Consider the following 26,268-nt stretch of genomic DNA (forward strand, 5'->3'; position numbering starts at 1 on the left):
AAACTGATGATTCCCTTATGAATTTCTGTAATAGGACTAAAACCTTGTCTTTTTAAAGTGAATCCTCAATCTGATGAGTTTATTGATGAAATTAAAACCACTACAGCAAGGATGTTGTTAGACATGATATTTTGGAACGGAACTGCGCAGTGATAAATGGTATCTGCCAAATGAAAGATTAAGACCCAGCAGCAGATGTACAGAAATGCCTTAGTTTAAGATGATTGGTATCCAGGCCTGTGGACTTAGCACATTTTTCTCTAATTACAGCTTTTAATAGCTTCATTTGTAATGTTGTTCTTAATTACACTCGACAAAGAAACCTCTAATACTCTAGTATGCTGTAATAAATTATTTTAGTTTGCTTTTTTCATAATGTTTCTTTCACACCAGACAGTTAGCAAGTCAAATTTTTGGAAAAATATAAATACCTGAGTAGAATCAAACACATACTTGCATTTTTCCAAATGTTTATAGAAGGTATTTGTCACCAGAAGATGGAATTATTGGTGCTAAGGCACTCAAGGCTGCTTTAAGTTCTGTGCCTCATGCTATATGTAGCTAGTAATGTTGGTTTTGGCAGGTGAGGGTTTAAGTACTACTTTGCAGATAAGGTCTCCTGTTTCACACTTGGATGTTTGATCACTGATCTTGAAGTCATCTGAGTGTGGTTAGTGTACTCTCAAACTTCTAAATAGCCCTGAAATTGTTTTTCTTCTCTTACGACCATCAGCTAAAGGATTTGTCCGTTTGTTTGCAACAATGAATACCACAATAGATATAAATGCAGGACAAAATGGAAACTTAACAGTTGAATATGAGGCATATCCAAAACCAAAGGAAGAAGTCTGGATGTACATGAACGAAACATTACAGAATTCCTCAGACCATGATGTCAAGTTCAAGACTGTGGGCAATAACAGGTAATATGCATGGCTGTAGTGTCGATTTCACTCTGGAACAGCAGACTAGAGTCTGCTCTGGAAAGAGGCAAGTGGGGATGGTGAGAAAATGGTGACTATAAAAGATGTAGTACGTGTGGCTTGCCACAGTAACTGGTGCAGTCTGCCGACCTGCATTTGGAATAGCATCGAGCTAACTGCACCATCTGAGGACCAGCATGCTGTTTACTCACGACTCACCTACATTCCTGTCCAATAAGCGAGAATTAAGGTTGGTTGTGTGCAGAAGCTCCCTTCACTGCCACAGCAGACCCCAGTGCTCTGGAAAAAAGCTTATGCTTTTATTTCTGCTGGGCACTGTTCTCTCCTTGTCTTCCAAAAATCCAGTGAAGCACCTAGAATATGTGGCCTAGGTTGAGAACCTGTGTTCCTTCCTCAGTGAGAAGAGGAGCAGGTGTGATACATGCACACCAGTCTGAGCCTGAGGCTCAGCTGCCACGCAGGCACACATCTGGGTGTTCGAAGTGGTCACACTTCTGAATGTTGGAAGTGCAATGGCAATCATAATGTAAGACAGAAGTGTTTGCATGGACGATGTCTGCAGAAAATTCCTTCCTTATTTTCCATGCAGCAGTTGCCTGTTCAGAGCAAGTTGTGTGTGTTAGTAATGCTTAAATTTTTCTTTGCAGTTACACAAGTGAACTTCACCTTACACGATTAAAAGGAACAGAAGGAGGCATTTACACATTTTTTGTGTCCAACTCTGATGCCAGCTCCTCTGTAACATTTAATGTCTATGTGAAAAGTAAGTAAAGTGAACAGTCTGAAATATTTCATTATCATAGTCATTGTATTTTATACAACATAATGTATGCACAAGATGTCACAGTGTGGTTCAGCATATGAGAAGCTTTCTGAAGTGAAGCACATGCTGGAAAACTAAATGTCAAGATATAAAAGTGCAGAGTACTCACACAAATCCACCTACTATCCAGCATGACCTTATATTCTAGTGAATGTATTCCAGAGATTACCAGGGAGCAGCTAGGTTGTTTATACAGAAAAAAAACCCTGTAGCACCTGGAAACATGATCTCAAAAATAAGTATGTATCATAAACCTCTTATAATTTGAGGCGGAGCAGGCTACAGAGGGATTATAATTTGCATTTCTGGCAACCAAGTTAAGCTTTTAATTGTCCTTAATTTGTTTGAGTTGGATGCAGAGTTTGAAAGCTTGTCAGGAGAATTACTCACATTTAGATGCCTTTTGGCATCTAAGTACTTCTGTATAATAGTATAAATCACCATTGTTTTAGAGAAATCTGCGTAGCTTTACAAATGTGTTTGTTGTCATCTTTGGGACATGCTTGTTAAGACAGAGCACTGGCCTCAGTTCCAAATAACATTCTTCGAGACAAAAGCTAAACTTCAAAATTAATTCAATGAAACCTTCAGAAAACCCTGTGCTTAGTGGAGCCATCCTCTTAGAGCATTTCATGCACTCAGCTGACTAATATTGGCTGCTGCTAAAGGCCAGGCTTAAGGAAAATTAAACCAAGAGGGACTTTGAGCCCAGCAGGAGGAACTGTATCGAAAGTAAGTGAATGTGCTGCAAATGCAGTTTTGTGTTGCTGCTATGCTTTAGCAGCAATGTGTCCTTTTTCAAGCACAGTTTTATGCAGAGAATTGTCAAGACTTCCACAAATGCATCAAGTTCTTGCTGTTAATTTCTGAATGCTTCTCATTTATCATTGAAGATCAGCCTTTGTAACATCTGTATTAGCAGAGACATAGTTTGGATCTAGAAATGTCACTTGGGCTCCTTTCAGAACATGGTATTTCTTCCTTCATCTATGTATGTTGACACTTGCATTGTGCCTTCTATGTTTCCTAGATCTGATTTCTGAGATACGGGCACTGGTGATCTCAGATGTCCTTTGTCTCAGTGAGTGAGCATGGGTCACAGTCATGAGGAATACTTCTAGTGTTTAAAAGATTCATGGAACAAAATGTTGAGCCAGAAGTTTTAATTTCTCTGAAGGAATGGGAGAAATTGCAGGTTGCCTATAGTCTGGGCAGAAGAACGAAAAAAACACTTTCACAGTTTTGACATCATCAGGTGTCAGTTGTCAATGCAGATCTCCATATTGCTGCTTTTGAGGCATGTGCTACTTAATAAAAGCTGAAAATCCATGTGGCTTATGGTTAGGAAACCAGACCAGGAAGAGAGAATAGAGCGGAATGGAAAAGGCAAGAGGGAGCACAGATACTTTTACTCTTCTGAATGGCTTGTCCATACAACTGGCAGCATTCTAGTCTGTTTCCTTCTTTCTTCAACTTCTGGTCTTGTAAGTAGCAAGATTGGTCTTGGGATGCCATGAGGACACTTAAGCAGTCTCATAGAGCCCACGCTATCATGCACTGTGGCCCTGGGTAGATTGCAGCCATAGCTGAAGCAATTGGATTTGATGCACTTGACTCAAAAAGTTTCTTTCGGCATTTTGACTAAGCTCCTGTAAACATTGTTTTCATTTTGAAAAAGAGAGATTAATAGATTTGTCTTTCCAGGGGTTGTTTTTAACTATAGCAGCCCCTAGAAAAGGGGTTTTCACTGGCTTGTAAAATGTTGATCGTTTATCTGTGAAACACAAACTGCATGACAACGTACCATATTATTTGACATTGCAGAGTAACTGCCAAAGGTGAGTCATGTGTGGGTGGGTCAGATCCTGATCTAATGGTGTGTCCTCACCTGACATTGTTGTCAGGAATTTTGCATAAATTGCTTAGATGTAGCTCGTGATGTTTACATGTCTGGCTTGGGCATGTAATCAGCAGAAAATAACCAAACAGGTAAAACAGGATTCATAATCAGGAGAATGTCTTCACATAAACAAATACCGATGCTGAAGCATTTGTTAAAAGACATGACAAACCCAGTGCAGAAGTACTTGGCTTGGATTTAAACATATTTAGCAATTGCATATGCTAATCTGAAACAATACTAAATTGCTTTCAAAATAGTGTAGTAATTCATAATAAATGTATAGAGGTAAGCAGCTCTAAAATTAGGAGCCAAAAAGAAAATTACAGCTTGACAAGCAGCATACTGTACTCAATTACAATTAAGAAACTGTAGAAATTTCCAGAGTGGCAAGGTATTGTGTATCTAGCAATTAGCTGAGGGATCTTCCAACTAGTAACTGAATTTAGTGCAAAATAATATCTCAGCTTAATTATAGTCAACAAAACATTATCTATGCAGTTAGGGCTCCTGCTGCAAAGAGAAAACTGGTCATGGTATTACGGATGCCATGAAGCCATACTCAGTTGCTTTCCTGTCATTGGACTATGCAGTGAACAATAAGGAATCATCATGATATTCTAAAAAGATTTGTTACAATCCATAAAATTTTCCTGCTGTAGCTCTAGCAGGAAAAAGCTCTCTTTTTGCCTGGGATGACTGACAATACCTATTAAGTGTTACTTTTTAGACATTTACTTCATTAACAATGAAGGAAGGGAAACTGGCAATAGAAAGCAATTAAATGCAGAATTCCATTATACAGAACATTGAATTAAAATAGAAGTGACCTCTTATAAGTCATCTTTGATATATTCAGAATCAACACTAATAAAAGTTGAAAAGCAATTAATAAACTTAGTGAAATTAGAAGTTTTAAGACATTTAATGCCTGATTATAGAAGGCAGTGTGTATATATGCTGAGCAATGTAATAGAATGTTAAATATTTAAGGGGTTAAAGTCAGAACAGTTAGCAACATCTAGTCATCAGGAGTCTGATAGCAGGAGGGGTAATTAAGCGGTCCAAGTCATAAAATCTAGCACAGTAAAATCGCTTTTAAAAAGAAGATGCATAGAGACAGCTCGGCATCTGCTTGTGAAAGCCAGTCCCTCCTTGCTCCAGCATCCCCTGAAGTACCTACACTGGTGGTTGAGGAGGGTGCTCTGGCTGCCAGAAAGGGCTGCAGGTGCTGAGATGTGTGGCCTGAGCTGGCAAAGAAGCAGCCGGTGGTGATTGCAGCAGCAGCCATCTCAGTCCCCTTGGGTACTGGTGTGTGGGGCTCTTTGCTGCCTCAAGTGAAATGCATCCCCTAGTATCTCTGACCCAGTGAGGCTTGGGAGCCCTCAGTACTGGTGAGGAGAGGCTGATTGTGCTAATTGCCACATCAAAGAGCTTCTCTAGGCACATGACAGGCAGAGCTGCTCTTAGGTCAGCACTTCTCAGAGGCTGCTGCAGGTCAGCTTCCCGTGGCAGCAAAGCTGGACCACTCTGCCTGAGCTGCACAGCCTCTCACCTCCTCACTCTTGCAGGGTGAGTCCATGTGGGCTCGTGGCCACGTAGACAGGCTTTTATTGTGCCAGGTTCTTACAGTGGAAAGAGCCTAACTAATACGGGCATTTTAGTTTCCTTTAATCAGCTTCAGATGTTACATGGAGACCAACTCCGGCACAGTATTTTTTCCATGGCTTAATGCACAGATGCCTCTTATATTTGACTTCTCAGTTCTCTCATTTCTTGAGTTACATTGTGCTGTAATGTTGCCTAAAATACAACATATACCTAAACAAATAGCACTTGGGTTGTAGTTTAGCTAATTGCAATTTCACAATCCAGCCGTTTTGATTGGAATTTCAGAAATGTGAATTACATGTGTTCTTTGAGCACTGAGGCTGGGTGAGATGCTGTGTGCTCTCAGAAAGTTCCTCACCAAATGAGTAATGCTGAAAATCAGTCTCAACATTTTGCAACAATGTTTGGTTCTTGGTGTTTTGTATAAAACACAACATGCGGATTTAGAAATGAAAGAACATTCGGTTCCTGTAACATGAGTCACGAGGAGGTGGTATGTGATTGAGAATATACGTGTGCTTTGTTGACTCTAATTTAATCAGAGAGTAGAATATTCATTAAAAACTAACACTGTGCAGTCTTCGTACATGGGTTTCATCTGAAATAAAGCTATGTTTTCCCACTGCAGCCTATACAGTTTCACTACTTTCTAGAATTAGGAGTTCATCTTACTTTTCTGTAAAGCCATAGTAAATGATAATGGGTTCTTGTATCTATCAGGTGAACAGAATCATTGCAATGTAGTCTTTCATAGTTTCTTTCATTAGCTTCTGTTTGGGTGATTTTGCAAGGAAGCTAAGGTTGTTAAGAGAAGTAAGGTTTCAGTTTCATCAGGAAAAAAAACCTTGCTGTGTTGGTGGTACTCTTGGCTGAAGCCTATGACATTGGACTAATGACTCTGAAGTCCACTGGTTTCCTGCCATACTTGAAACAGGGGCTACTAAACTAACTGCAGGACTAGATTCTGTGCAGGATGCGACAGAAGGCATTGGCTGGATGAATTGCTTTCTAAACTACCAGAGCAATCACAAATTCTCATTTGGAAAGCTGATACATTCAGCCCAGTGTTGGCTTCCTCTACCTGCAGTGTTTCAGAGAATCAGGCAGTTGGGCAGTTCATTATCTTAGAGGGATGTATGTCCTCTGTTGGGAGGTCTGCAGTGGTTGCCTTGCATTGTAGTTCCTTTCATGGCTGCAGTGGTAATGTTGGATACACAGGGTAGATGTAAGAGGGATGTGGTTTGGCAGATTTAGTACACTTTTAACTGGGAAGAAACTGTCCTTTTTACAGAAAAGTAAAGTCATGCTGTGCAGGAATGGGAACATTACTGTTGTTCCAAGGACACACTTCTTTGGGTTGTTTAAGCTCTTAGCTTTGGTGGTTTAGGATCTTTCATCAAATCGGATACTCAGGGGAGATAAGGTATTCTTCTAATATCCAGCCCAAGCATTCAGTGTAAGAGCTAGTATTTTCACAGATGTTAGATTTTTGCAGGACACCAGTTCAGACTGAGACATCCTTGAGCATAAGAATCTTGCTCACCTGAGTGATTCCATGGATTATGAGGCACACAGGTTGCTGTGTGAAGAGCAAATAGCAGTGTACATTCTGTGTTCCCCTAGTGGATTACTATTGCTTTTCTTTATTGCAGCAAAGCCTGAGATTCTCACTCTGGATATACGTAGCAATGGTGTTCTCCAGTGTGTAGCAGCTGGATTCCCAGCCCCTACCATATACTGGTATTTTTGCCCAGGAACTGAGCAGAGGTAAGTTAAGTAAACAAGAGTCTCCAAAGGTTGTTTTAGGTGCAACACATCCAATTCCTAATTACAAATTAAGAAAATAAAATGACTTGGTAATAGTTATATTCAAATGTTGCATCGTGGTTTTCATCCTTTTTGGCATTGCATTATTTGCAGTATTTTCTGAGAATGCAGGGATACATTTTATTTTTCTCCTTTGTATTCTGTCCTTGAAAGGGGAATAACCAACACTTTTGCTGTGTAAAAGTAAAAGCCAAAGTTTCTGCTGCAAGCTAGCTATGGCTTTTATCAGCTTGGCCCCAAATGACACATGTTCTATATGCAATTTCACAGAATGGCAATCACAGAATCACTTGCGAATATGACTGTTATAATTTGTTTTACTGTGTAATGAAGTAATTTTTCCAGACGTAATTAGATTTCTGTTCACATGAAACATATGACAAGTAAACAATTCCAGTGTTGTTATGAATGAAGTTGGATGTTTTTAAAACCAGATGTTTATAAGAAGATTGTAGAGTTTCACTGTGAAGTGAGTGAGCACTTGTGAAGCAAGTTTTAATGTTTTGCTTGACTTCCCCCATGATTATAGATAATCATACTAGCAAGTAATGGGTCTCCTTCCCACTGGTGTAAATTTTTTTATGTCTAAAGTAAGTGTTATTTCCTTAATGATTTCAAAGAGTACCTTTTTAAAAATCTTAAATGTGTGCTCCTGTAGCAAATATGTGACATATGAAGGAAAAGCAACATCTTGAGAGAAAAGAGCTGGCTATTTTCTGACTGTTTATACACTCCATGGTGTTCATGTGTATCATGGACTTCTTTTGTGCTGTAATGAGATGATGCTTGGGGAACATTTTCAGAAGTGGGTAATAGACCACAACTGCTTGATAATGAAATTGAAAATGTACGTTGAATGGTGTAAAACCCATTGAGAAGTTACAGACCTGTAGGTATGTCTAAGCAAAAGCAAATGCAAAGACATCGTGTCTCCTGTCTAACCAAAAGCAAATGCAAAACATTGTGGTCTCCCGTCTAACCAAAAGCAAATGCAAAGACATCGTGGTCTCCAGTTGGGCCCGGCTAGGTGTATGTATCCATTTCTCCCACTACATACAAGACATGACTCACCATGAGTAAGCTGTTTCAGGGTTAAGATCTTCAGCTGAATCCCTTTGTTGACCAGAGTTGTTCAATTGTCTGTTGGTCTGTCACTGCAGCTAGCAATCCATTGCAGGTAACCGTCAGTATTGTTTCTCCAGGTGTTTTGATTCACCAACAATATCCCCCATGGATGTCAAAATTGGTTACACAAATTCATCAGCACCATCATTTGAACGAATCCTGGTTGAAAGCACCATTAACGCCAGCATGTTCAGGAGCACTGGCACCGTGTGCTGTGAGGCCTCCAGCAACGGGGACAGGAGCTCTGCTTTCTTCAACTTTGCTATTAAAGGTAACGTCCACAAAACATGGGTGTTGTGTGGCTCTTTCTGGAAAAGGATTTTGAGTGGTTTAGCAGTTTACAGTACTGTGGCTGAGCATATGATAACGTACTACGTTGCATGTTCTGCCTGTCAAAGTCTTGCTTTAATTTCTCAGTTAGTATTGTGGTACTGTCTTTTTATGGCAGCTGTTCTGGAGTGCAGTAGGTAGGTGGGTTTCCTCTGTCTGTGCAGCACAGAGGAAAACCACCTACAGCATTACCCTGGCTTTCCCCCTCTCTCTTCCTTTAGTTTTCCTGGTTTTCTGTTTTGACTGTTTAGGCCATCACTTCTTTTTTCAAAGAAAGATTGCATTTTATTTTAGGTTTTGCAATGTCTCAGGAAAAATGCAGTCCCCAACTTGCCTGGAGCCTTAGCATCCTGCTGCTATAAAAGAAGTCGCAACATACTGCGAAAGGGCTTATGAGTTTTGTAGTGGTATTTGTAGGTTTGTGGGGGAGAAGAAAAACCCACTAGAACATAGATGATTTGAAATGTGTTTGTAAAGCTGTACTCTTCTTTGCAAAACCAAATGTTCTGCTTCTTTTTTTTTTCTGTTACACCCAGATATAACATACAAACAAATATGCCAGATTTGGGGCAGATGGGTTGTAGTAGAATGGTATTTCTTCACTGCTTGGCACAACCTCTCCTTGTAAAGACTGTGCTGTAGTGATCATGCTTACATGGGGGGCAAAGGGGAGGAGAAGAAATTGGGACTTGAGATAAAAGCTTCTTTCTTTAACCTAACTTGACTGAGATCATGCAAACCCCTTGCATTAACTGATATTAGTGACAAACCTCCTTAATTAATGAAGCTCAGACTCCAAAGGCATCAAACTGCATGGTTTCTGTGCCAGCTCCATCTCCCACAGCTCATTCAGGAAAGACATTCTGATACACCTGGAGCACATCTGGGGAAGTCAAAACCCCAAACTGTGTTTCACAAAGAAGAGACAAGAAAAGGTTTTCACCTGCATATTTTTAATTTAGTTTTTCTTGTTCAGTATTTTTAGGAGAATTTTCTGTTTCTTTTCAGAGCAAATCCGTACACATACCCTTTTCACTCCTTTACTAACTGCATTTGGAGTTGCTGCAGGACTGATGTGCATCATAGTCATGATCCTGGTGTACATATATTTGCAGGTAAAATCAGAAGCCCCTTTGCCCAAATTAAAAAAGTGTGTGAGCTACTCAATGAGTCTGCAGTAGTAACATCCGTTTTCTTTCTTTTCCAGAAACCCAAGTACGAAGTTCAGTGGAAAGTTGTTGAAGAAATAAATGGAAACAACTATGTTTACATAGATCCAACACAACTTCCTTATGATCACAAATGGGAATTTCCTAGAAACCGTTTAAGTTTTGGTTAGTTTAGATTTGTTTAACTTCATCTGCAGGGTGGAACCTTCAGGTCTCATAAGAGACTTTGGTCAAACACAGCAGGGTTTTGTCACAAAGTTGTTGCGCAATAATGCAGATAGTGATAATTGCTCATTCTTGCCTTGGGACAAAAGGCAAGCAGGCGTGTCTGCAATAGCTTCTTTGATATAATAAAATAAAATGTAGAACTCTACAGGAGCTACAAAGTCGTTACAGAGTATTTTGTTTGCTTTATTAGGTAAAACCCTTGGTGCTGGAGCTTTTGGGAAAGTTGTTGAAGCCACTGCATATGGTTTATTCAAGTCTGATGCTGCTATGACGGTAGCAGTAAAGATGTTGAAAAGTAAGTTGCTGTAGTATATTACACTGTGTTTTCTCTCTTCCATCTGGTTGGGGTGTTACGTACTGAGCACTGTGCTTTGCCTTGCAGCAAGCGCCCATTTAACGGAGAGAGAAGCCTTGATGTCAGAGCTCAAAGTGCTCAGTTACCTTGGAAACCACATTAATATCGTGAATCTGCTTGGAGCCTGCACTATTGGAGGTGGGGTTATCTGCAGATTATTGATTATTTCTGTTCTTTTTTAATTGCCAGGAGGATGAACTTTTTGAGGAAGAATCCAAGGTGCAGTTCTAAGTGTAGAAATTATAAATTTCATCTTAAAATCTTACATTTCATGCTTAGACAGGTTTCAGATCATCATGATTATCACCTGTGATTTACTGAATCTAGATTTTAGGCTCATTATAAAACCAGTAGTAAGACAAATGTGACTGCAGCTAAACAGGAAGGTTGCTTTCATTCTCTTTCATGTGAACCATTGGGTGCTTTCTTCTTGAGAGATAACAAAATGTACGGTATAAATTTTTACCTCCACCACACTGTTCCTCATTAATGAGAACTGGTTCCTTGTTGGTATCCAAGGTGAAGTCAACAGGCTTGTCTTGTCTAGTCTTTCAGCCTTCTGTTTAAACTGCAAGTGTATCTGTTAAGGCAACACTAAAAGTACAAATTCTAACCAGCAGAAAGTTGAGAAAAGTAATTTTCCAAAAAAAGCATTGTACAACCATAATGTTGTATATTTAGTATTAACTCCATAAGTTTGTTTTCTTACACAATGAAACTACAAAACTTAAGAACTACAAAACCTCCTGAAGTGTCCATAGAGTGATAGAAATCTGTATTTTTAATTTGTATGCATTTTAATATGAAAGATGGTATTGATACTTACACATTTTTCAAAGAAAAAGAGCTTGTAAAATCCATAGTTTTAGACAAAGGCAAAACGTTTCTCATGATTAGTGATTTAAAAATAGGATGAAACAATTTTGTTCCAGCATCCAACTAAGTCGACTCACTGGCCCGAGTGCATGTCTCTCTCAGTGGAAGAAAATTTGTTGTCTGTAAGAAAATCACACCACAAACACTTCTTTTGCTATTGTGAAAGCTATAATTTTTAACTGCAGAAAAATGGAAATAAACCAGTGAGGTTAGGAAATGATGGTACAGAGTAAACTTGGAGATGAAATAACACAGTGTAATTGCATATTCAAGGTCTGTAGCTGGAGTCATTCACTCAAAAGACATATATTTGATCTATAAACATCGATGCTGAAGATGACTTGATTCCCTTTTCTGATTTCATTTTAATATTCCTAGACCTTGTGCAATGTAGTTTTCTGTCGCAGCGGGCTGTGTTCTGTTTGAATGATTTTTCCTATTATACTGCAGAATATAACACTCTACATCATTTCCAAAACATTACTGAAGGAGTGTGAAGCTCTACTGTAAACAGAAGTGAATCAAAAGGATTAATGTTTGAAGCTTGAGTTACTCTTAACGTTTGGAACAAATAACTTCCTTCAGGAAGTGAGCAAAATCAAACAGATGTGTCTGGCCAGAAACATTATCACATGAAAAAAGAGAAAAAGACTTATTTGTTTAATTTTTATACAATGCAATGCTGTTGAGGGGCAGAACATTAATTGGGACACAGCTTTAGCTGGACCATAGTTGTTAATCTGTGAAAGGGAAGATGCTGGGTTACTTTTCTATTACTTTTCAAGTCTAGACAGTGCTAGACAGTGTGATTTTTTAGTAGTCCAGCCTGTGTGCTTCACTGAATGCTAGCTTTATGTAAGGTTTTCTGCTTAAAAAACAATACTCACCAGCTTTGTAAACCTTACATGCATCTACAGGGCCCACTCTGGTCATTACAGAATATTGCTGTTATGGCGATCTTTTAAATTTTCTGAGACGGAAACGAGATTCATTTATTTGTCCAAAACATGAAGAACATGCAGATGCAGCTGTTTATGAGAACCTTTTGCATCAGTCAGAGCCTGCAACGTAAGTAGACCTGCTGAAATGTACTTGTGTTTTTAGAAGGTTGGGAAGGAGGAGAAATCAAAGTTTATTAGGGATAAGAGGTGTGGAGAAACATTTAATGCAGCAGGCTTTGAAGATTCTCTGCTGCACAAGAAAACAATTTAATTAAGAGGCTATTTGTTCAGGGGGTTGTTTATTCTAACAGAGTGTCATTATATACAGAGTGGATTGTATGTGCTCTTTGTTTTTCTTCTTTATCAAATTTTCTGCAGTTATTTCATGCACCTCCTTGGCTCCAGTTTTTGTACATATTTGTGTCTATTGTTATTAAACTTTGGTAGTGCTTATTTGGTAGCTTGAATGACAATTTCCCCAGTGTCAGGCCGTTAGTACCCTGAGTTCTCCCAAATTCCTGCCTTCAGAAGTGACTTTTTACAAAATCAAACCAGTGTCTTAAAATGTCAGCAGCAGGCTGCCACTGACAGCTCACTGTGTTTTGTGGTGAAACAACCTGTGTCATGACTCTAAGATTGCTCTTGTACTTAATTCTCCTGTATATTTTTAACTGCTCTGTTTTATATACCATCCCAGACTTCTTTCCAAGAGTGTTTCCAAGCAGATTTCCTTCCGTTTGCAGAGTGAGAGACAGCTTACCAAAACCCAGGGGCTATTAAAATAACTGCCCGTTCTAAATTTTAGTCATTTTATTGGCCCATTACTTTGTGTTGGCAGTCACAAAAGAAGCAGGCAGACCCAAGGAGCTGGAAAAGTCCTTTATCCCAGCCAGGCATAGTACTGGTGAAGCTGCTTGTGCCATGGCAATAAATGGGTAGCTGGGGATGCCCCAGAGAGGCTGGGACCATTGGGGTGATGAACATAAGGCTGTGATTTGCCATTGGAGTTGTGCCCTCTGTTCAGTGAAGAGATCTTGCTGTTTAAGCATACAGTTATTGTAAATTGAGTTTACAAACTGCAAATTGTAAATTGAGTTATTAACAGCAGAGTAGTTACAGGATTTTCATGTTAGTATTTACTACTGCTGAATGTGTCTGATGTGTTTCTGGTGGTAACTAAAACTATTGGTGATCTCATTGCTCCTTCCCATGTTAGTTCTGTGGCTGCATTTATTGCTCTTAAACTAAGCAGATGTTTCAGGCTAAGAACGTATATGAGTTCTAATGGTAATGAAGTGAAAAATGCCAAAGTACATCCATCATTTCTAAAGGTGCCTAACTGTATATTTATAAACCATATAGTATGAAAATCTGTACATTTGAATTATATATAGCAATGAGAAAATTTCAACTTAAAAGAATCTAGCAGATGGCTGTCCCAAGCCTTGGCTGATCTTTTGAAATACATATGAATCCCCTATGGAACTTGGAAATTTCTGAATTCAACATTTTTTACCATTTGTCTTCTGCATTTTAATTGCCAATTGAACTGCTGAAAAAGTCTGGTAGAAGTTGACCTAAGCAGAAAAAGGAAGCACTAGCAGATCCTGTGAAACATCTGGATGTTAATATAAAGAAAATGAAGTCTGTATAAACAGTATTTATGTGAATGGTTTTGTTTGCTCACCTGAGCCAAACTCCAAACTTTCAGGTGTACCATTAACTGTATCAACAAACCTCTCTTTCTGTACAGGCATTTCCTCATTTTTTTCACACACCCGTGAATTTCCAGTCAACTGATCATCTGTAAAGCAATTATTCAGAAGGTTGGCCTGATGCTGGCTTTTTGTTTGGATAGCATTTGAGACATTTTTCACTAAACTATGTTTCTTTTGTTCTGCTGCCTCTATAGTGATGTTGCCAATGAGTACATGGACATGAAACCAGGAGTGTCATATGCAGTCCCACCAAAGGCTGACAAAAAACGACCTGTGAAGTCTGGTGAGTTCAGTGACAAGGAAATTCTGTTGCTGATGGGAGTGCATGAAGATGGGCTTCATGGATTTGTTCAGTTTTAGTGTATTTGTCTTTTGTGAATGAGGACACTTAAAACTCAGTAATTGATGTGAGAAGGCTTGAAAAAGAACAATATGCTAAATTACAGTGTCCTGTATTTTTTCACATTTAAATGGAGTATCAGGATTATTTTTTACTTTTTGGTGATGGGCTATTTATGTGATTCTAGACTGGTACGTACTAAAATTACTGTTTTGTTTAATGTCAAAACAACTCTATGTGATTTCTCCATGATTACACTTGCTGAACTCAAAAGCTGTTGTTGTTTACATTGTGTAGGATCCTACACTGATCAGGATGTTACCCTTTCTATGCCGGAAGATGATGATCTTGCTTTAGATGTAGAAGATCTGCTAAGCTTTTCTTACCAGGTGGCAAAGGGCATGAGCTTCCTTGCCTCCAAAAATGTAAGTTAAGAGTTTTTCAGAGATTTTTTTTTTGTCACTTGCAGTGTTTTAAAGTCATCTATGTGTTTAAATGCTAAATATTTCTATGTTCTTTTCAACAAGCACTGCAAATTGATAGGCTCCCACTCATATCTGAAGCTTGACGTGGTATTGGAGTTGTGTATGGTGCTTATTGGCCAAAAGTGATGTTTTATATCCCCTAAAACAGAGGTCAATGTGAAGCAGTGCTATTGCATATGCACTGCTGAGGGTAGTAGAATCAGTGCAAAGGTATCTATTTGCATGAGTTTTAAACAATGCTGCACTTGCTAATTCTCTCATGCAGAATACTGCTTTAAACAGGGGAGATATCACATCGTGTGCTCTTTTTGTAAGCATGGCTTAATTCACAGGAGATGTCTTGATTTTTAGTTTTCTGGAAAGATAAGATCAGCTGAGAGACCCACAAAAAATCGTCATTGGCTACATTGAGCATAATAGACATTCCTCTGGGTTTCATAGGAGAGGTATTGTATAACACAAGGGGATTTATAAAGAAGTCTTAAGCACAGCATAATTAGTATCTCCCTGTGGTTATTCTTGCATTTTATTGCAAAAGTGCCATTTAACATGTAAACTTCATAACTAATGTAGGTACTACAGGTGCGCCTTAAATAAAGTGCAAAACCAAACTTAGGCAATTCAAAAAAAAGGAAGACAATCCTGGAGTCCTGTGCTACTATTGGGAAATGTATCTCGAATTCTGCTCTGAGGAAAATGCACATTAAAACTTGCTTTTGCACTTGTTTTTTTTTCTCCCACTGTACCTTCTTCCAAACCAAAGCATAAGCTTCCCTTTAGTTTATTTTTCATCTATCAACACATTCAAAACAGGCCTGACATGCAAACATATCACATTACAGATGATACACAGATTCACCACACTCCTGCATCCTTCACTGTTGAGGACATGCAGTGCTTAGCACACTCATTCTGTATTTCTTCTCTTTTCCTAAAGAGTAGCCCCTGGATCCATTATGTATTATTCCTCGTGACTTTTTCTTTATAGTCCTTCCCTTTTTACAGACACAGTGGCATTAAATAGCAAAGGCAGTAAAGAATGTAACATCATCTCACCTGAGGATGGGAAGTAACACACAGAATTGCTTTGGCAGCGCCAAGTTAACACCTACATCACAGAACTAAACTGCAGTGCACGAATGTGATACTGGTCCTCTTCAGTTGTTGTATACTTACACTCTTTTGGCTCCAGCAGTTAAATTAGTTAATGCAGACTGCTGTGGGCTGGTAGATAAGGTGCCTCAGATTGCTTCACATCCTTGAGGCAGTAGGGTCCCTGAAGACCAGCACACAGTGTGCCCAGCTGCTCTTCTACAACTTGTCAAGGCTGTGCAGGAGTCAGGATAGGAGCTTGTTCTGGGAGGGCACTCGGTGCCTTCATCAGAGCTTCCTCCCTTGGACGAAGTCTCTATTCAATGCAGACTGCACTGATTCTGGAGGAACAAGGCACAGCCACACTGACTTTTGGCCATTCCTTTGCCTTACTGCTTCAGTGCTGCATGACAGCTTTACATATGCAAAGTGCAGAATGCATTGTATACAGAGGTGAACGAGAGTCTACCAGAAGAGTGGAACTACTAAAAATTGTTCCTTGTGTAAGCATACTAAAGGGACAGAGATTAAGTTCCTTGTGCAATCTGCAGTTACTTTCTCAGCCTGATTTTCGTAACTTTTGATATATGAGGTCATTTTTTGGCTAGAAATTCCAAAAGTTCTATATTTCAAAGAAAAAAAGAAAAAATTAACTGTCTTCAGTTATTTTTAGACAGCTGTGGCCTATGTGTTAAATACCATCAGTAAAGCTGAAGCTTAATGCTCTTCTTTCCAGATGAAAGAAGAAATCATTTTGTTAGAAAATCACATCCATTCTCTAACAAACACACATGGGCTCCGCAGTTTTATACAAAGAAACACAGGTGCTGGGAAACTCAGGCACCCTTCTGGAACTGCAGTTACCAACACATGCCCACTTCTAAAGTAAAAACTGGAATATAAGGTGGTTGGGTCACTGAATGCATGACCATGAAAGATACTGGCATGTGAGAATTTCCACTATTTTAAAATACTTACATCTGCTTAACCTCTTTTAGGTACTTAGTAATTCAGCTTTTCCAGACGAGTATTTCTGTTACAGGATTCAGTTTCTGTGTTTGTGTGCTTTGAAGTTGTTACCATAATTTCCTCTGTTTCCAGATTTTCAGCACTTTTATGTCAATGACAATAGCTACTTAATATAATATTAGGAATGTTTTGGAAACAAACCACATTTTCCCCTCTATTTTGTCCTGTGTTAGGAAACAAGCCAGTGATGATTTTGACAAATCAGGAAAAAGTACATCAAATTTTAGCTGAGAATGTGAAACACTGCAAAATTCAATGACTGTGACTGGTATTTTCTAAACTAAATGCATAGACAACCTTATTACTGTGGATTGATGTAATTATTGTAAAGATAAGAGATCAAAATGTTTACTCATCTGAGTAAGCTTATTAGCACATGACTTCGTTGTGATTTACAGCTTGCCTTAAAATGCATAATACAGTAAGTTACATAGCTAAGTAAACATGAAACCAAGCCTGTTAGGGATATTATCAACTAGCTTTGTTTGTTTGTCTGTTATTTAGTGCATTCATAGGGATCTGGCTGCAAGAAATATTCTTCTAACTCATGGTCGAATTACAAAAATCTGTGACTTTGGCCTGGCAAGAGATATAAGGAATGACTCAAATTACGTGGTCAAAGGAAATGTAAGTATACATGATACTTAATACACTTGTTTTAAGTTAAGCAAGTTCCTGTTGTCTTGATGTGCAAATAAAAGTCTTTTTTTTAGTTAGATGGAAATCTGGATTTTCCAGTTCTGGTGTATATATACATGTATCCATGTTGACTAGGAGGGGAAATTTCTGACATAGATGTGTGTGCTGACAAAATCCTTGGTTTATACTTGTTATCCTGGAAAATATGTGCTCATAGCTGAACGTATGTTGTAGTGGAAGAAATGTTTTTGCTGCACCAATATAATGTCCAGTCTTCTTATTAGACATGGATGTACTCAAAGGTACTGCTCTGTAAGTAATTGCTAGTTTTGACATGGAAATACTCTAGTATCCCAGTCCTAAATTTTGGTATTATTTATTTGAAACATTTTCCCTGGGCATTGCAGTATTTGTCCATTATTGAAATAGTTTATTTTAAAAATATCTAAATAATCAGGATTTTGCAGCTTCTCCTTTTCTGTAAGGGAGCACTCAGACAATGAAAACTGAAGTGTGAACTTACTGATTAGAGCATCAATGGGAGGCAAAAACATCTTGGTTTTCTCTGATTCAATAGACATCCTAACCTCCTATGTGTAACAAACACAGCTTTAGCTTGCAGCTGTAGTTCAAACCCTGTTACAGGGTTGGAACAAGACACTATATTTTGATGAGAAGTTTTAAACCTCCCATGTAGAAGAGTACCGACCTCACAAGTACCTATTAAACCTCTGGAGGGGTACAAAGGCACTTTGAAGTGATGCAGATTACCTTGGCAGCACTTGCAGTCCCCTTTAAAGTGCCAGAGCAGTAAAAGGAGCCCTAGTGCAAAAGAAAATCAAGCTTCTCTGTGGTTAAGCTGGGGAAGTGTTTATGAAGTATAGGTATTTTGCATCTCAGACTGATTTATGCTGCCTGGCTTAGTGTTTTAAGTCTGTGTCAGATAGGTGCAGCCAGCTGCTGCCTTCCAAGTACGTATGCTTTCACTTGCACAGTTTTTCAAAGGAGAAGATCCCTGTTCAGCAAGGTAGCCCTTGTCCCCAGCTCAGCTGAGGGCTCCATGATCTTAATGATGAGGGGCTGCTCATTACTTAGGGGCTTGACAAAACATGAACTAAAGGTTACCTATCCTGGCTTTGCTGATAAATCAGCTTTGGCTAGCTGATAAAGAGAGAAAATGCCACACCTGAGCATCTCTCACCAAAGGGTTTGCCACTCAGTTAGCTTCAGTCAGTCCATGGTACCTCAGGTATGACATAACTCTGATGCTGTGCTGTTACCCAACAGGCCTTGATGTCTCAGGTACCTACAGCATCCTTATTTTAGGCTGTGAGACAGACAGGTTTATTTGTTTTCTTCAAAACAATGTCAGTACCAGACAGTGGTTCAGATTAGGGAGCAATAGGAGCTGAAATAATTCATGAATGCCTGCTGTGACAAAATATCAAGTAGCATTTAGTGTAACCAAGCTACTTTCAGGCTTAAGGTCAAGAGCTGCCTGATCATAAAGAGTCCTGGGAATAGGAAGTTTAGACCAGCAGCTTAGGAGGGAAGTGTGCAATTGAGTTTTATTTGTCTAGGTTATCCTTTAAGTTTCCTGAGTTCATAGAATCACAGAATCATAGAATAGTTTGGGTTGGAAGGACTTTCTAAGATCATCTAGTCCAACCCCTCTGCCATGGGCAAGGACATCTTTCACTAGATCAGGTTGCTTAGAGCGCCATCCGGTCTGACCTTGAACATCTCCAGTGTTGGAAATGTTACCCAGAGGAGGTATCCACAACCCCTCTGGACTACCTGATCCAGTGTCTCACCATCCTCATCATATTTTTTTTTCCATGTTTTTAATCTAAATCCATGCCCTTTCAGTTTAAAACCACTTTTCCTTGTTCAGTCATCACAGGCCCCAGTAAAAAGTCTCTCTCCATGTTTGTTATAAGTCCTCTTTATATAGGCCACAATGAGGTCTCTCTTCTCTTCTCTTCTCCATATTGAGTAACTCCAGCTCTCTCAAACTTTCTTCACATGAGATGTGTTCAAGCCCTCTGATCAGTGGAAGAAAGAGGTCTGGTTTCTTCCAAAGCAGGAAGAGTGTTTAGGACAGAGGTCTGACCAGCTCCTACAATCAGACAAGGAAAGGGCAAACCAGGGAGAGGAAGGTGGAAGCAAATGCAAAGACTTCCTGTGTCCTTTCTTCTGCTCCAATTAGAATTCATAAGGGATGTTTCTATTCCCACACAAACTTACAAAAATTACAGAATCATAGAATTGTTCAGGTGGTAAAAGACCTTTGAGATCATTCACTCCACCTGCTAACCCAGCACCACCAAGTCCCCTAAACAATTTCTCTAAGCCCCACATCTAACATGTCTTTTAAATATGTCCGGGGATGGTGACTCCATCACTTCCCCAGGCAGCCTGTTCCTGTGCTTGACAGCCCTTTTGCTGAAGAATTGTTCCTAATATCCAATCCAAACCTCCCCTGGCACAATTCAAGGCCGTTTTCTGTGGTCCTGTCACTTGTTGTGTAGAAGAGACAGATCCCCACCTTGCTACAGCTTCTTTTTGGGTAGCTGCAGAGAGCACTAAGGTCTCCCCCAGCCTCCTTTTCTCTGGGATAAGCTCCAGATCCCTCAGCTGCTTGACTCCAGATCCCTTGACTCCAGATCCATCAGCTGATCCCTGTAGGGCTTTATGTTCCAGACTCTTCATTACCTTCGTTGCCTTTCTTTGGAAACACTCAGTACCTAAATGTCAGTGTTGCAGTGTGGGGCTCAGAACTGGACACAGCACTCAAGGTGTGTCCTCAGCAGTGCTGAGTACAGGGGACAATCCCTGCCTTGGTCCTGCTGGCCACACTGTTGCTGACACAGGCCAGGGTGCCATTGGCCTTCTTGGCCACCTGGGCACAGCTGGCTCATGTTCAGCTGCTGCTGACCAGCACCCCCAGGTCCTTTTCTGCTGGGCAGCTTTCCAGACACTCTTCCCCCAGCCTGTCACACTGCAAGGGGTTGTTGCAACCCAAGGGCAGGATCCATCACTTGGCCTTACTGAACCTCATACAACTGGCTTGGCTCATCAATCCGGTTTGTCCAGATACATATGTAGAGCCTTCCTGCCCTCCAGCAGATCAACACTTCTGCCACACTTTTATTTGAATTTAAATTTTTCTACTGATTGACTAAGGAGCTAATGTATTGACTAAAGCCTTGAAGCATCTTGACTATGTGAATGTTATTTGGCTGCCTGTGCCACCCAGTCCACCAAAGTAGACTTGCTTACGTGTTTAAGGAACCATGCCATGATCACTTATATTATTTTTCTCTGACTTCCTGATATCCTTTATTAACTAGACAGAAGGAGTCAAACAGTATTCAGAAAATCAGAGTGCAAGGAACAGTATTAGCTTGGTAGACCCACAGAAGGATGGATCACTAGCAGTGCAGCACTTGGAGACTCTAAAATGCTAGAAGTTTCATTTTTGGTTGGATACTTCTTGATTTTAAAAGTATTTAATGGACATAAAAAACAGAACAAGTTGATTTTACCTTGTCAATTCTTTATTCCTTATGTCCATTGTTTTAATTTTTCCCCTCTTCCCTGGAAAGGCTCGTCTTCCTGTGAAGTGGATGGCACCTGAAAGTATTTTCAATTGTGTCTACACCTTTGAGAGTGACGTCTGGTCTTACGGGATATTGCTTTGGGAGCTCTTTTCTTTAGGTAAGCTCCTTCAAGATGTGTGCTTCATGGCTGTTTCATTTTGGGGTTTACTGTAGATGCAGAAATCATTCTGCTCACCTGCTCTCTCAACAGGAAGCAGCCCCTATCCAGGGATACCTGTGGACTCCAAGTTCTATAAAATGATCAAAGAGGGATACAGGATGTTCAGCCCTGAGTGTGCACCACCTGAAATGTAAGTGAGCAACTAGCACCTCCAATCATCCAAACATCAGTAAAGATGTGAAAAAAGGGAAGCTTCTGTTCTTGCACTAAGGCTCATTGCACTGCTTCATTGTAATTTTTTGAAGTTCTTTTCATGTTTTAAATAATTCATGTACTCTTAACTAGCAGAATATGCGCCTGTGTTGTTACAAGCAATGAAATACGCTCATGCCTTGTGCCATCTGATCACTTTGTCATGGCACCTGCTCTCTGTCAATAAATTATTGACAGATCACAGAACATAATTAAACATTTTTACTTCAGATAAATAAGTCAGTGAGATGTATCACCAGACTGTGCAGCATCTGCATTTGTGCCTTACTTCCTGACAACAAGAGGACTGGCTACTGATCCTTTTTATGAGACATTCCTAATTCACAATTTTGTAAATGGATTGGCATTTAACAAGCTATCAAAGAACACTCTGTCCAGAACCTCCCATTATTGGTGAGTTCTCTATTATCACAAACACAGGTGTTAGCAGCAACATTGCTGTTCTTAATGTCATTTAAAGAAGATGCAATGATTTTGTTTCAAATAATAATGCAGGAGAGATAAGAACTAAGGATTTTTTCATGAGCAGTATTTAATTTTGGTATCTTTACAGGTATGACATAATGAAGAGTTGCTGGGATGCCGACCCCTTACAGAGACCCACATTTAAACAAATTGTACAGATGATAGAGCAGCAGCTTTCAGATAATGCCCCCCGGGTAAGTTATGGATTAAGGAGTTTCGAGCAAGATGTTACACTAGAGCTGTGAGAAGCAAAGAGCCCAGGCACTGCATTTTTAGTATTACTTATGTAGCTCTGCAGCATCAGTCTGGGTAGTAGGAATGATGTTTGGGCTATTTCATTAGACAGTATCTATCTAAGCCCATACCCAACATTTATTAGCTGCAGAACATTTTTTGCATTACTGATGTTTCTCACTTACCCTAGACCTGTCATAACAATTTTTATGTTACAAAATGCAATGGTACTGCATAAATTAATCTTATCCTAAACTATGAAAAGTTCTGTTAATCTGAGAAACATCTCAGAAATAAATATAATTAGTTTTTATTAGGAAAGCCATTGGATGAAGGAGTGAGACTTTGGCACTCTTCTGTGTCTTCTCACTTCCCTCCCCTTATATCATTTACATAACCTTGGAGGTACGTTGTCACAAACTGTATGTGCTGCTCTTTCAACCATTCCATAGTGAAAGCTTATCCTGAGCAGGCAACTGGAAAAAACAGTCCAAAGAAAAACTGGAGGCACATCCTAAACTTGGATTTTCTCTCTCCATAACTTTGTGTATTACTGGGGTTTACAAAAGTATGTTTAAACCTCATTTAAAAATAAAGCTTCCTTTTACCTTCTGGATGCCTCGTTTGGGCAGAGAGTACATGGCTTCCTGACAATTTGAGAAAAGAGGAAACTGAAAGCTGCTGGTGTTCGATTGCATCCTGTAGTGTATTTTTGGCAGGTGCAGGCATTACTAAAACAAAAGCAAGAATCTGAAGGAATTATTAGTGAGATTTCTGTGGGAGCTTAGCAATAACCTGAGCTATTTCTTTTTTTTTTTTTTGAGCTCAGCTGAAATTTGACATGCAGTTGGAAGCTAGTGTTTTTAGTAACTGAGATTGAGCTTCATGATTTTTTAAAGTAGCAGTTAAGCCCAAGACCTTTTGACACTATTTTGATTTGCAAAGAAGCTCCTGAGCTGGAACCCTTCCACAGCAGTGTATAGTACATGGTGGGAAAAAGAAAGAAAGGAATGCTCTCCAAGAATGTGTGAAGGGAGCAGTCTGCAGAGTATTGACACCAGTCTTTGGCTTCTGCAGGTTTATGCCAACTTCTCAACTCCACCTCCGAGTCAAGGAAATGCTCCAGATCACTCAGTGAGGATTAACTCAGTGGGCAGCAGTGCCTCCTCGACTCAGCCTCTCCTGGTACGCGAAGATGTTTGAGTGGCATGTGAAGAAGAGGAGATCAGATGTGTTAGCTGTTTGTATTGTGCAGGGGCTGAGAGAGGGACAACTTCAGTTATTTCTCTTTCTTTTACTCACTACTACCACTGTGTAGCTGAAACGTTGTTGTAATACTGTCCTTTACCATGCACTGTTATACATAAACCTAATCTGCTGAGCACGGTTACAGGCATCATTGCAGTGTTGATTGAAGCTGTATATATTCTGCTATATTGTGTGTATTTGCAGTAGAGAGCCAGATGTGAAGGAAAAAAAACATCGACAAAAGAAATCCTAAGCCAGGGTGTGGAATTAGATGACTGTAGATCAAACCAAATCTGCAGTGATTCGTCTCTGGATCTGTGCCTGGAATGCATACAGTCATTTTCTAGTTAATCTTGTTTTTCTGAATTTGTGAAATAAACAAGTGTTAAGTTAATGATTTTGTAAACCCCTTCCCACATCCAGCCAAGCCTGGAAGGCTTTCCCAGGCAGGTATTATAGTTTGGAGGCCAGTGAGGGTGCTGTGTTTACCTGGGAAAAAGAGGTGAAGAAACCGAGACCCTTCCAAAGCTGATTTGCGCAGCTGGAAACCCTCCTGGGAGCTCTGGGGTTTAAACCAGAGGAGAAGGGAGGAAGAGCATGGATTTTCATTTTTATTTCCCACCTGCGCTGTCACCCTTGCAGACCAGTTCCACTGTTTCCGTGGATATATGCACTACTTCCCACCAGTGCATTCCCTGCCAGGATGAAGCTGCCCATTGCTGGGTCTCACTCCACCACGGAGCCTGAACTGCTTCTGTGACCCTCACCCTGGGGTGCCCAAAGACTTTGACATTTGTTTTGCTAATAGTTGCATCTAAAAGTGTTCACCAAAGATAGGTGGGCCCTGCCAAATTGGTCAAAAAAGAGGAGGAAGGCTGCTTCCAGTAAACTACGTATCTGGAGAGGAGGCCGTTTAATGAGTCATCTTATCTAAGGGAGACCAGGGGAAAATAATGCTCTCCTGGGGGCCCCTTCTTTATCTTGTCCTACCCAGGTGAATCTTTCCCACAGGCAGTCTTGGATAGTGTTAACAGGAAAGGGCTATTCTCCTCCACCCAAAGTTGTTTCTCTGGTAGTCCGGAGATGATAATGAAGAAGAGTCTAACTGAGAAGTGCCAAATTTATAAATGGCATAAAAGAAAGAATCCTTTCTTTCTTCTTTGAAAGACATGAAGCTTTGGGGTCAGCATCTGTTGAGCCCAGGGTTGTGCTTAGAAGTATTTTCTAACCCCTTTTCTTCCCACCAGGAACACTGCTGGTTCTTTTCTTCCTTAGTTTCTGACCCCTAAAAATAAGTAAAGGCATTGAGAGAGAAGTATTTCTCAGAGGCAGAGTACTACTTGAGTACCTATTTATTTACAATGCACTTAAGCACTCTGTTACTTACTTTACCAGGATTTTGGTTGAGTTTACATGCAATTCAAATGTGTAACTAACTGCCCGAATACAAGGTAATTGTAAATACACACGCTGGTAGTATATTTTGGGTTCCATTGAATACCGCGCTCCTTCTATGACTGTGCATTTGGTTTATTGTTACAGGAATCCGTCTTTCAGAGTTAAATAAAAAAATTAGCCATTTGCACTGAACTTACTTAGGCTGTTGCACCTTTCCAAAGTTAGCCATTTGTTTGGATGCACTCTTATGCATACTAGTTGTTGAGCATTTTCAGTTTAATGCTATAAAAGCTCTTTTGTAACGTGTTGGCTTTTGGAGCAACTGTAGACAAACTAGTTGTTATAGATGTTTCGGTACTTTACAGACACTTAGCTGAAAGAGGTTTGGGTTTTTTCGTTCTTGAAATTTATATTTTTATAATTTGGGGGGTTTGAAACTTACTTTGCAATGGCTTGGTGTTTTGAATGGGTTTATGCATTGTTTTTGTAAATATGGAAATGTAGCAATAATGTCCTTTTGACTATTCTCAGTCCTTGAGTCTCAAAAATATTTTTTTATATATATATATATGCAAAAACTATATGTATAAATATGTAAGTGTTTGAAAGTTTATGAAACACTTATGGATATGTTGCTCAGTTGTAGAATTGCAGTTAAGAAAAGTTCAAATAAATCTGTAAATATGTATTAAAATGCTAACAATGTGTATTATGTTGAAACTGAATATTTTCATGTTAAGTCTTAATAAATTTCTGGGTTGAAGCAAAACCTCAGTGTCTGGCCACATACAGGTCAAGTCTGGCATTCTGAAACACTTTTGCAACTACATGCCAAGAATTTTTATTTGACATGTAAGTTCTTTACCTGTGAATATGTGGGGACAAATACTTGAAAATTCCAATTCAGCTTTGTTCTGGAAGAAAATTGCAGTTAGAAGATTGATCTTGTAAACTGTTGGTGCAGTCTCTATGTCATGAATAGTGTTTAAAATTAAGATCTCTCAGTATTGCTAAGGAAATGGTTGCAGAGGCAATTGGAGCCACTCAAAGGCTGCAGTCATGCTGAAAATTCCCCCTTGCTTTAAAATATGTACACGCTCTTGGCCCCTCTTCCAGGCTGGCATGAGAGCTCGTGCTGGACTGGCCGAGTGCAGCACTGCAGGGAGGCAGCAGGAGATACCTGGGGCTGCTGCAGTGGGAGGGGTCATAAAGGGAAAGCTGCCCTTGCTTGAGCAGGTACTCTGTGTCTTAGTGGGAGACCCTCTGATGTAGATACTCCAGGTTTGAAATCTGTGACTCCCCATCTCACACTTGTTCCTGTCCTGCCTGAGGGTTTGCCTGCTTGGTATGTGATTTAATAGTAGCTATAGAGCCTATAAATCTCTAATATTACCCTACTAAAACCCCTACTAACTTACATGGGAGACAGACCTCAACCATTTTGGTCCTTAAACATTCCTGTTCTGTCAGCAGACGACCTTGAAAAGCTCCCCTT

General features: G+C 39.7%; 1 protein-coding gene across 1 annotated transcript in view; it reads left to right on the top strand.

Moving 5' to 3' along the window:
• The window catches only part of KIT (KIT proto-oncogene, receptor tyrosine kinase), a 55,437-nt gene extending 29,895 nt beyond the window's left edge, over positions 1-25,542 (top strand). The window contains exons 6-21 of the mRNA XM_038136044.1: positions 734-923; positions 1,592-1,707; positions 6,931-7,045; positions 8,308-8,501; positions 9,569-9,675; positions 9,768-9,894; positions 10,148-10,252; positions 10,340-10,450; positions 12,106-12,256; positions 14,042-14,130; positions 14,485-14,612; positions 17,298-17,420; positions 21,041-21,152; positions 21,246-21,345; positions 21,982-22,087; positions 23,205-25,542. Coding sequence (XP_037991972.1) covers positions 734-923; positions 1,592-1,707; positions 6,931-7,045; positions 8,308-8,501; positions 9,569-9,675; positions 9,768-9,894; positions 10,148-10,252; positions 10,340-10,450; positions 12,106-12,256; positions 14,042-14,130; positions 14,485-14,612; positions 17,298-17,420; positions 21,041-21,152; positions 21,246-21,345; positions 21,982-22,087; positions 23,205-23,330 — 2,000 coding nt within the window. The 3' untranslated portion in view covers positions 23,331-25,542. The remainder of the gene's footprint in view (positions 1-733; positions 924-1,591; positions 1,708-6,930; positions 7,046-8,307; positions 8,502-9,568; positions 9,676-9,767; positions 9,895-10,147; positions 10,253-10,339; positions 10,451-12,105; positions 12,257-14,041; positions 14,131-14,484; positions 14,613-17,297; positions 17,421-21,040; positions 21,153-21,245; positions 21,346-21,981; positions 22,088-23,204) is intronic.
• Positions 25,543-26,268: the final 726 nt, after the last annotated feature.

The sequence above is a fragment of the Motacilla alba genome, chromosome 4, assembly GCF_015832195.1.
Source record: "Motacilla alba alba isolate MOTALB_02 chromosome 4, Motacilla_alba_V1.0_pri, whole genome shotgun sequence".
NCBI lineage: Eukaryota > Metazoa > Chordata > Aves > Passeriformes > Motacillidae > Motacilla > Motacilla alba.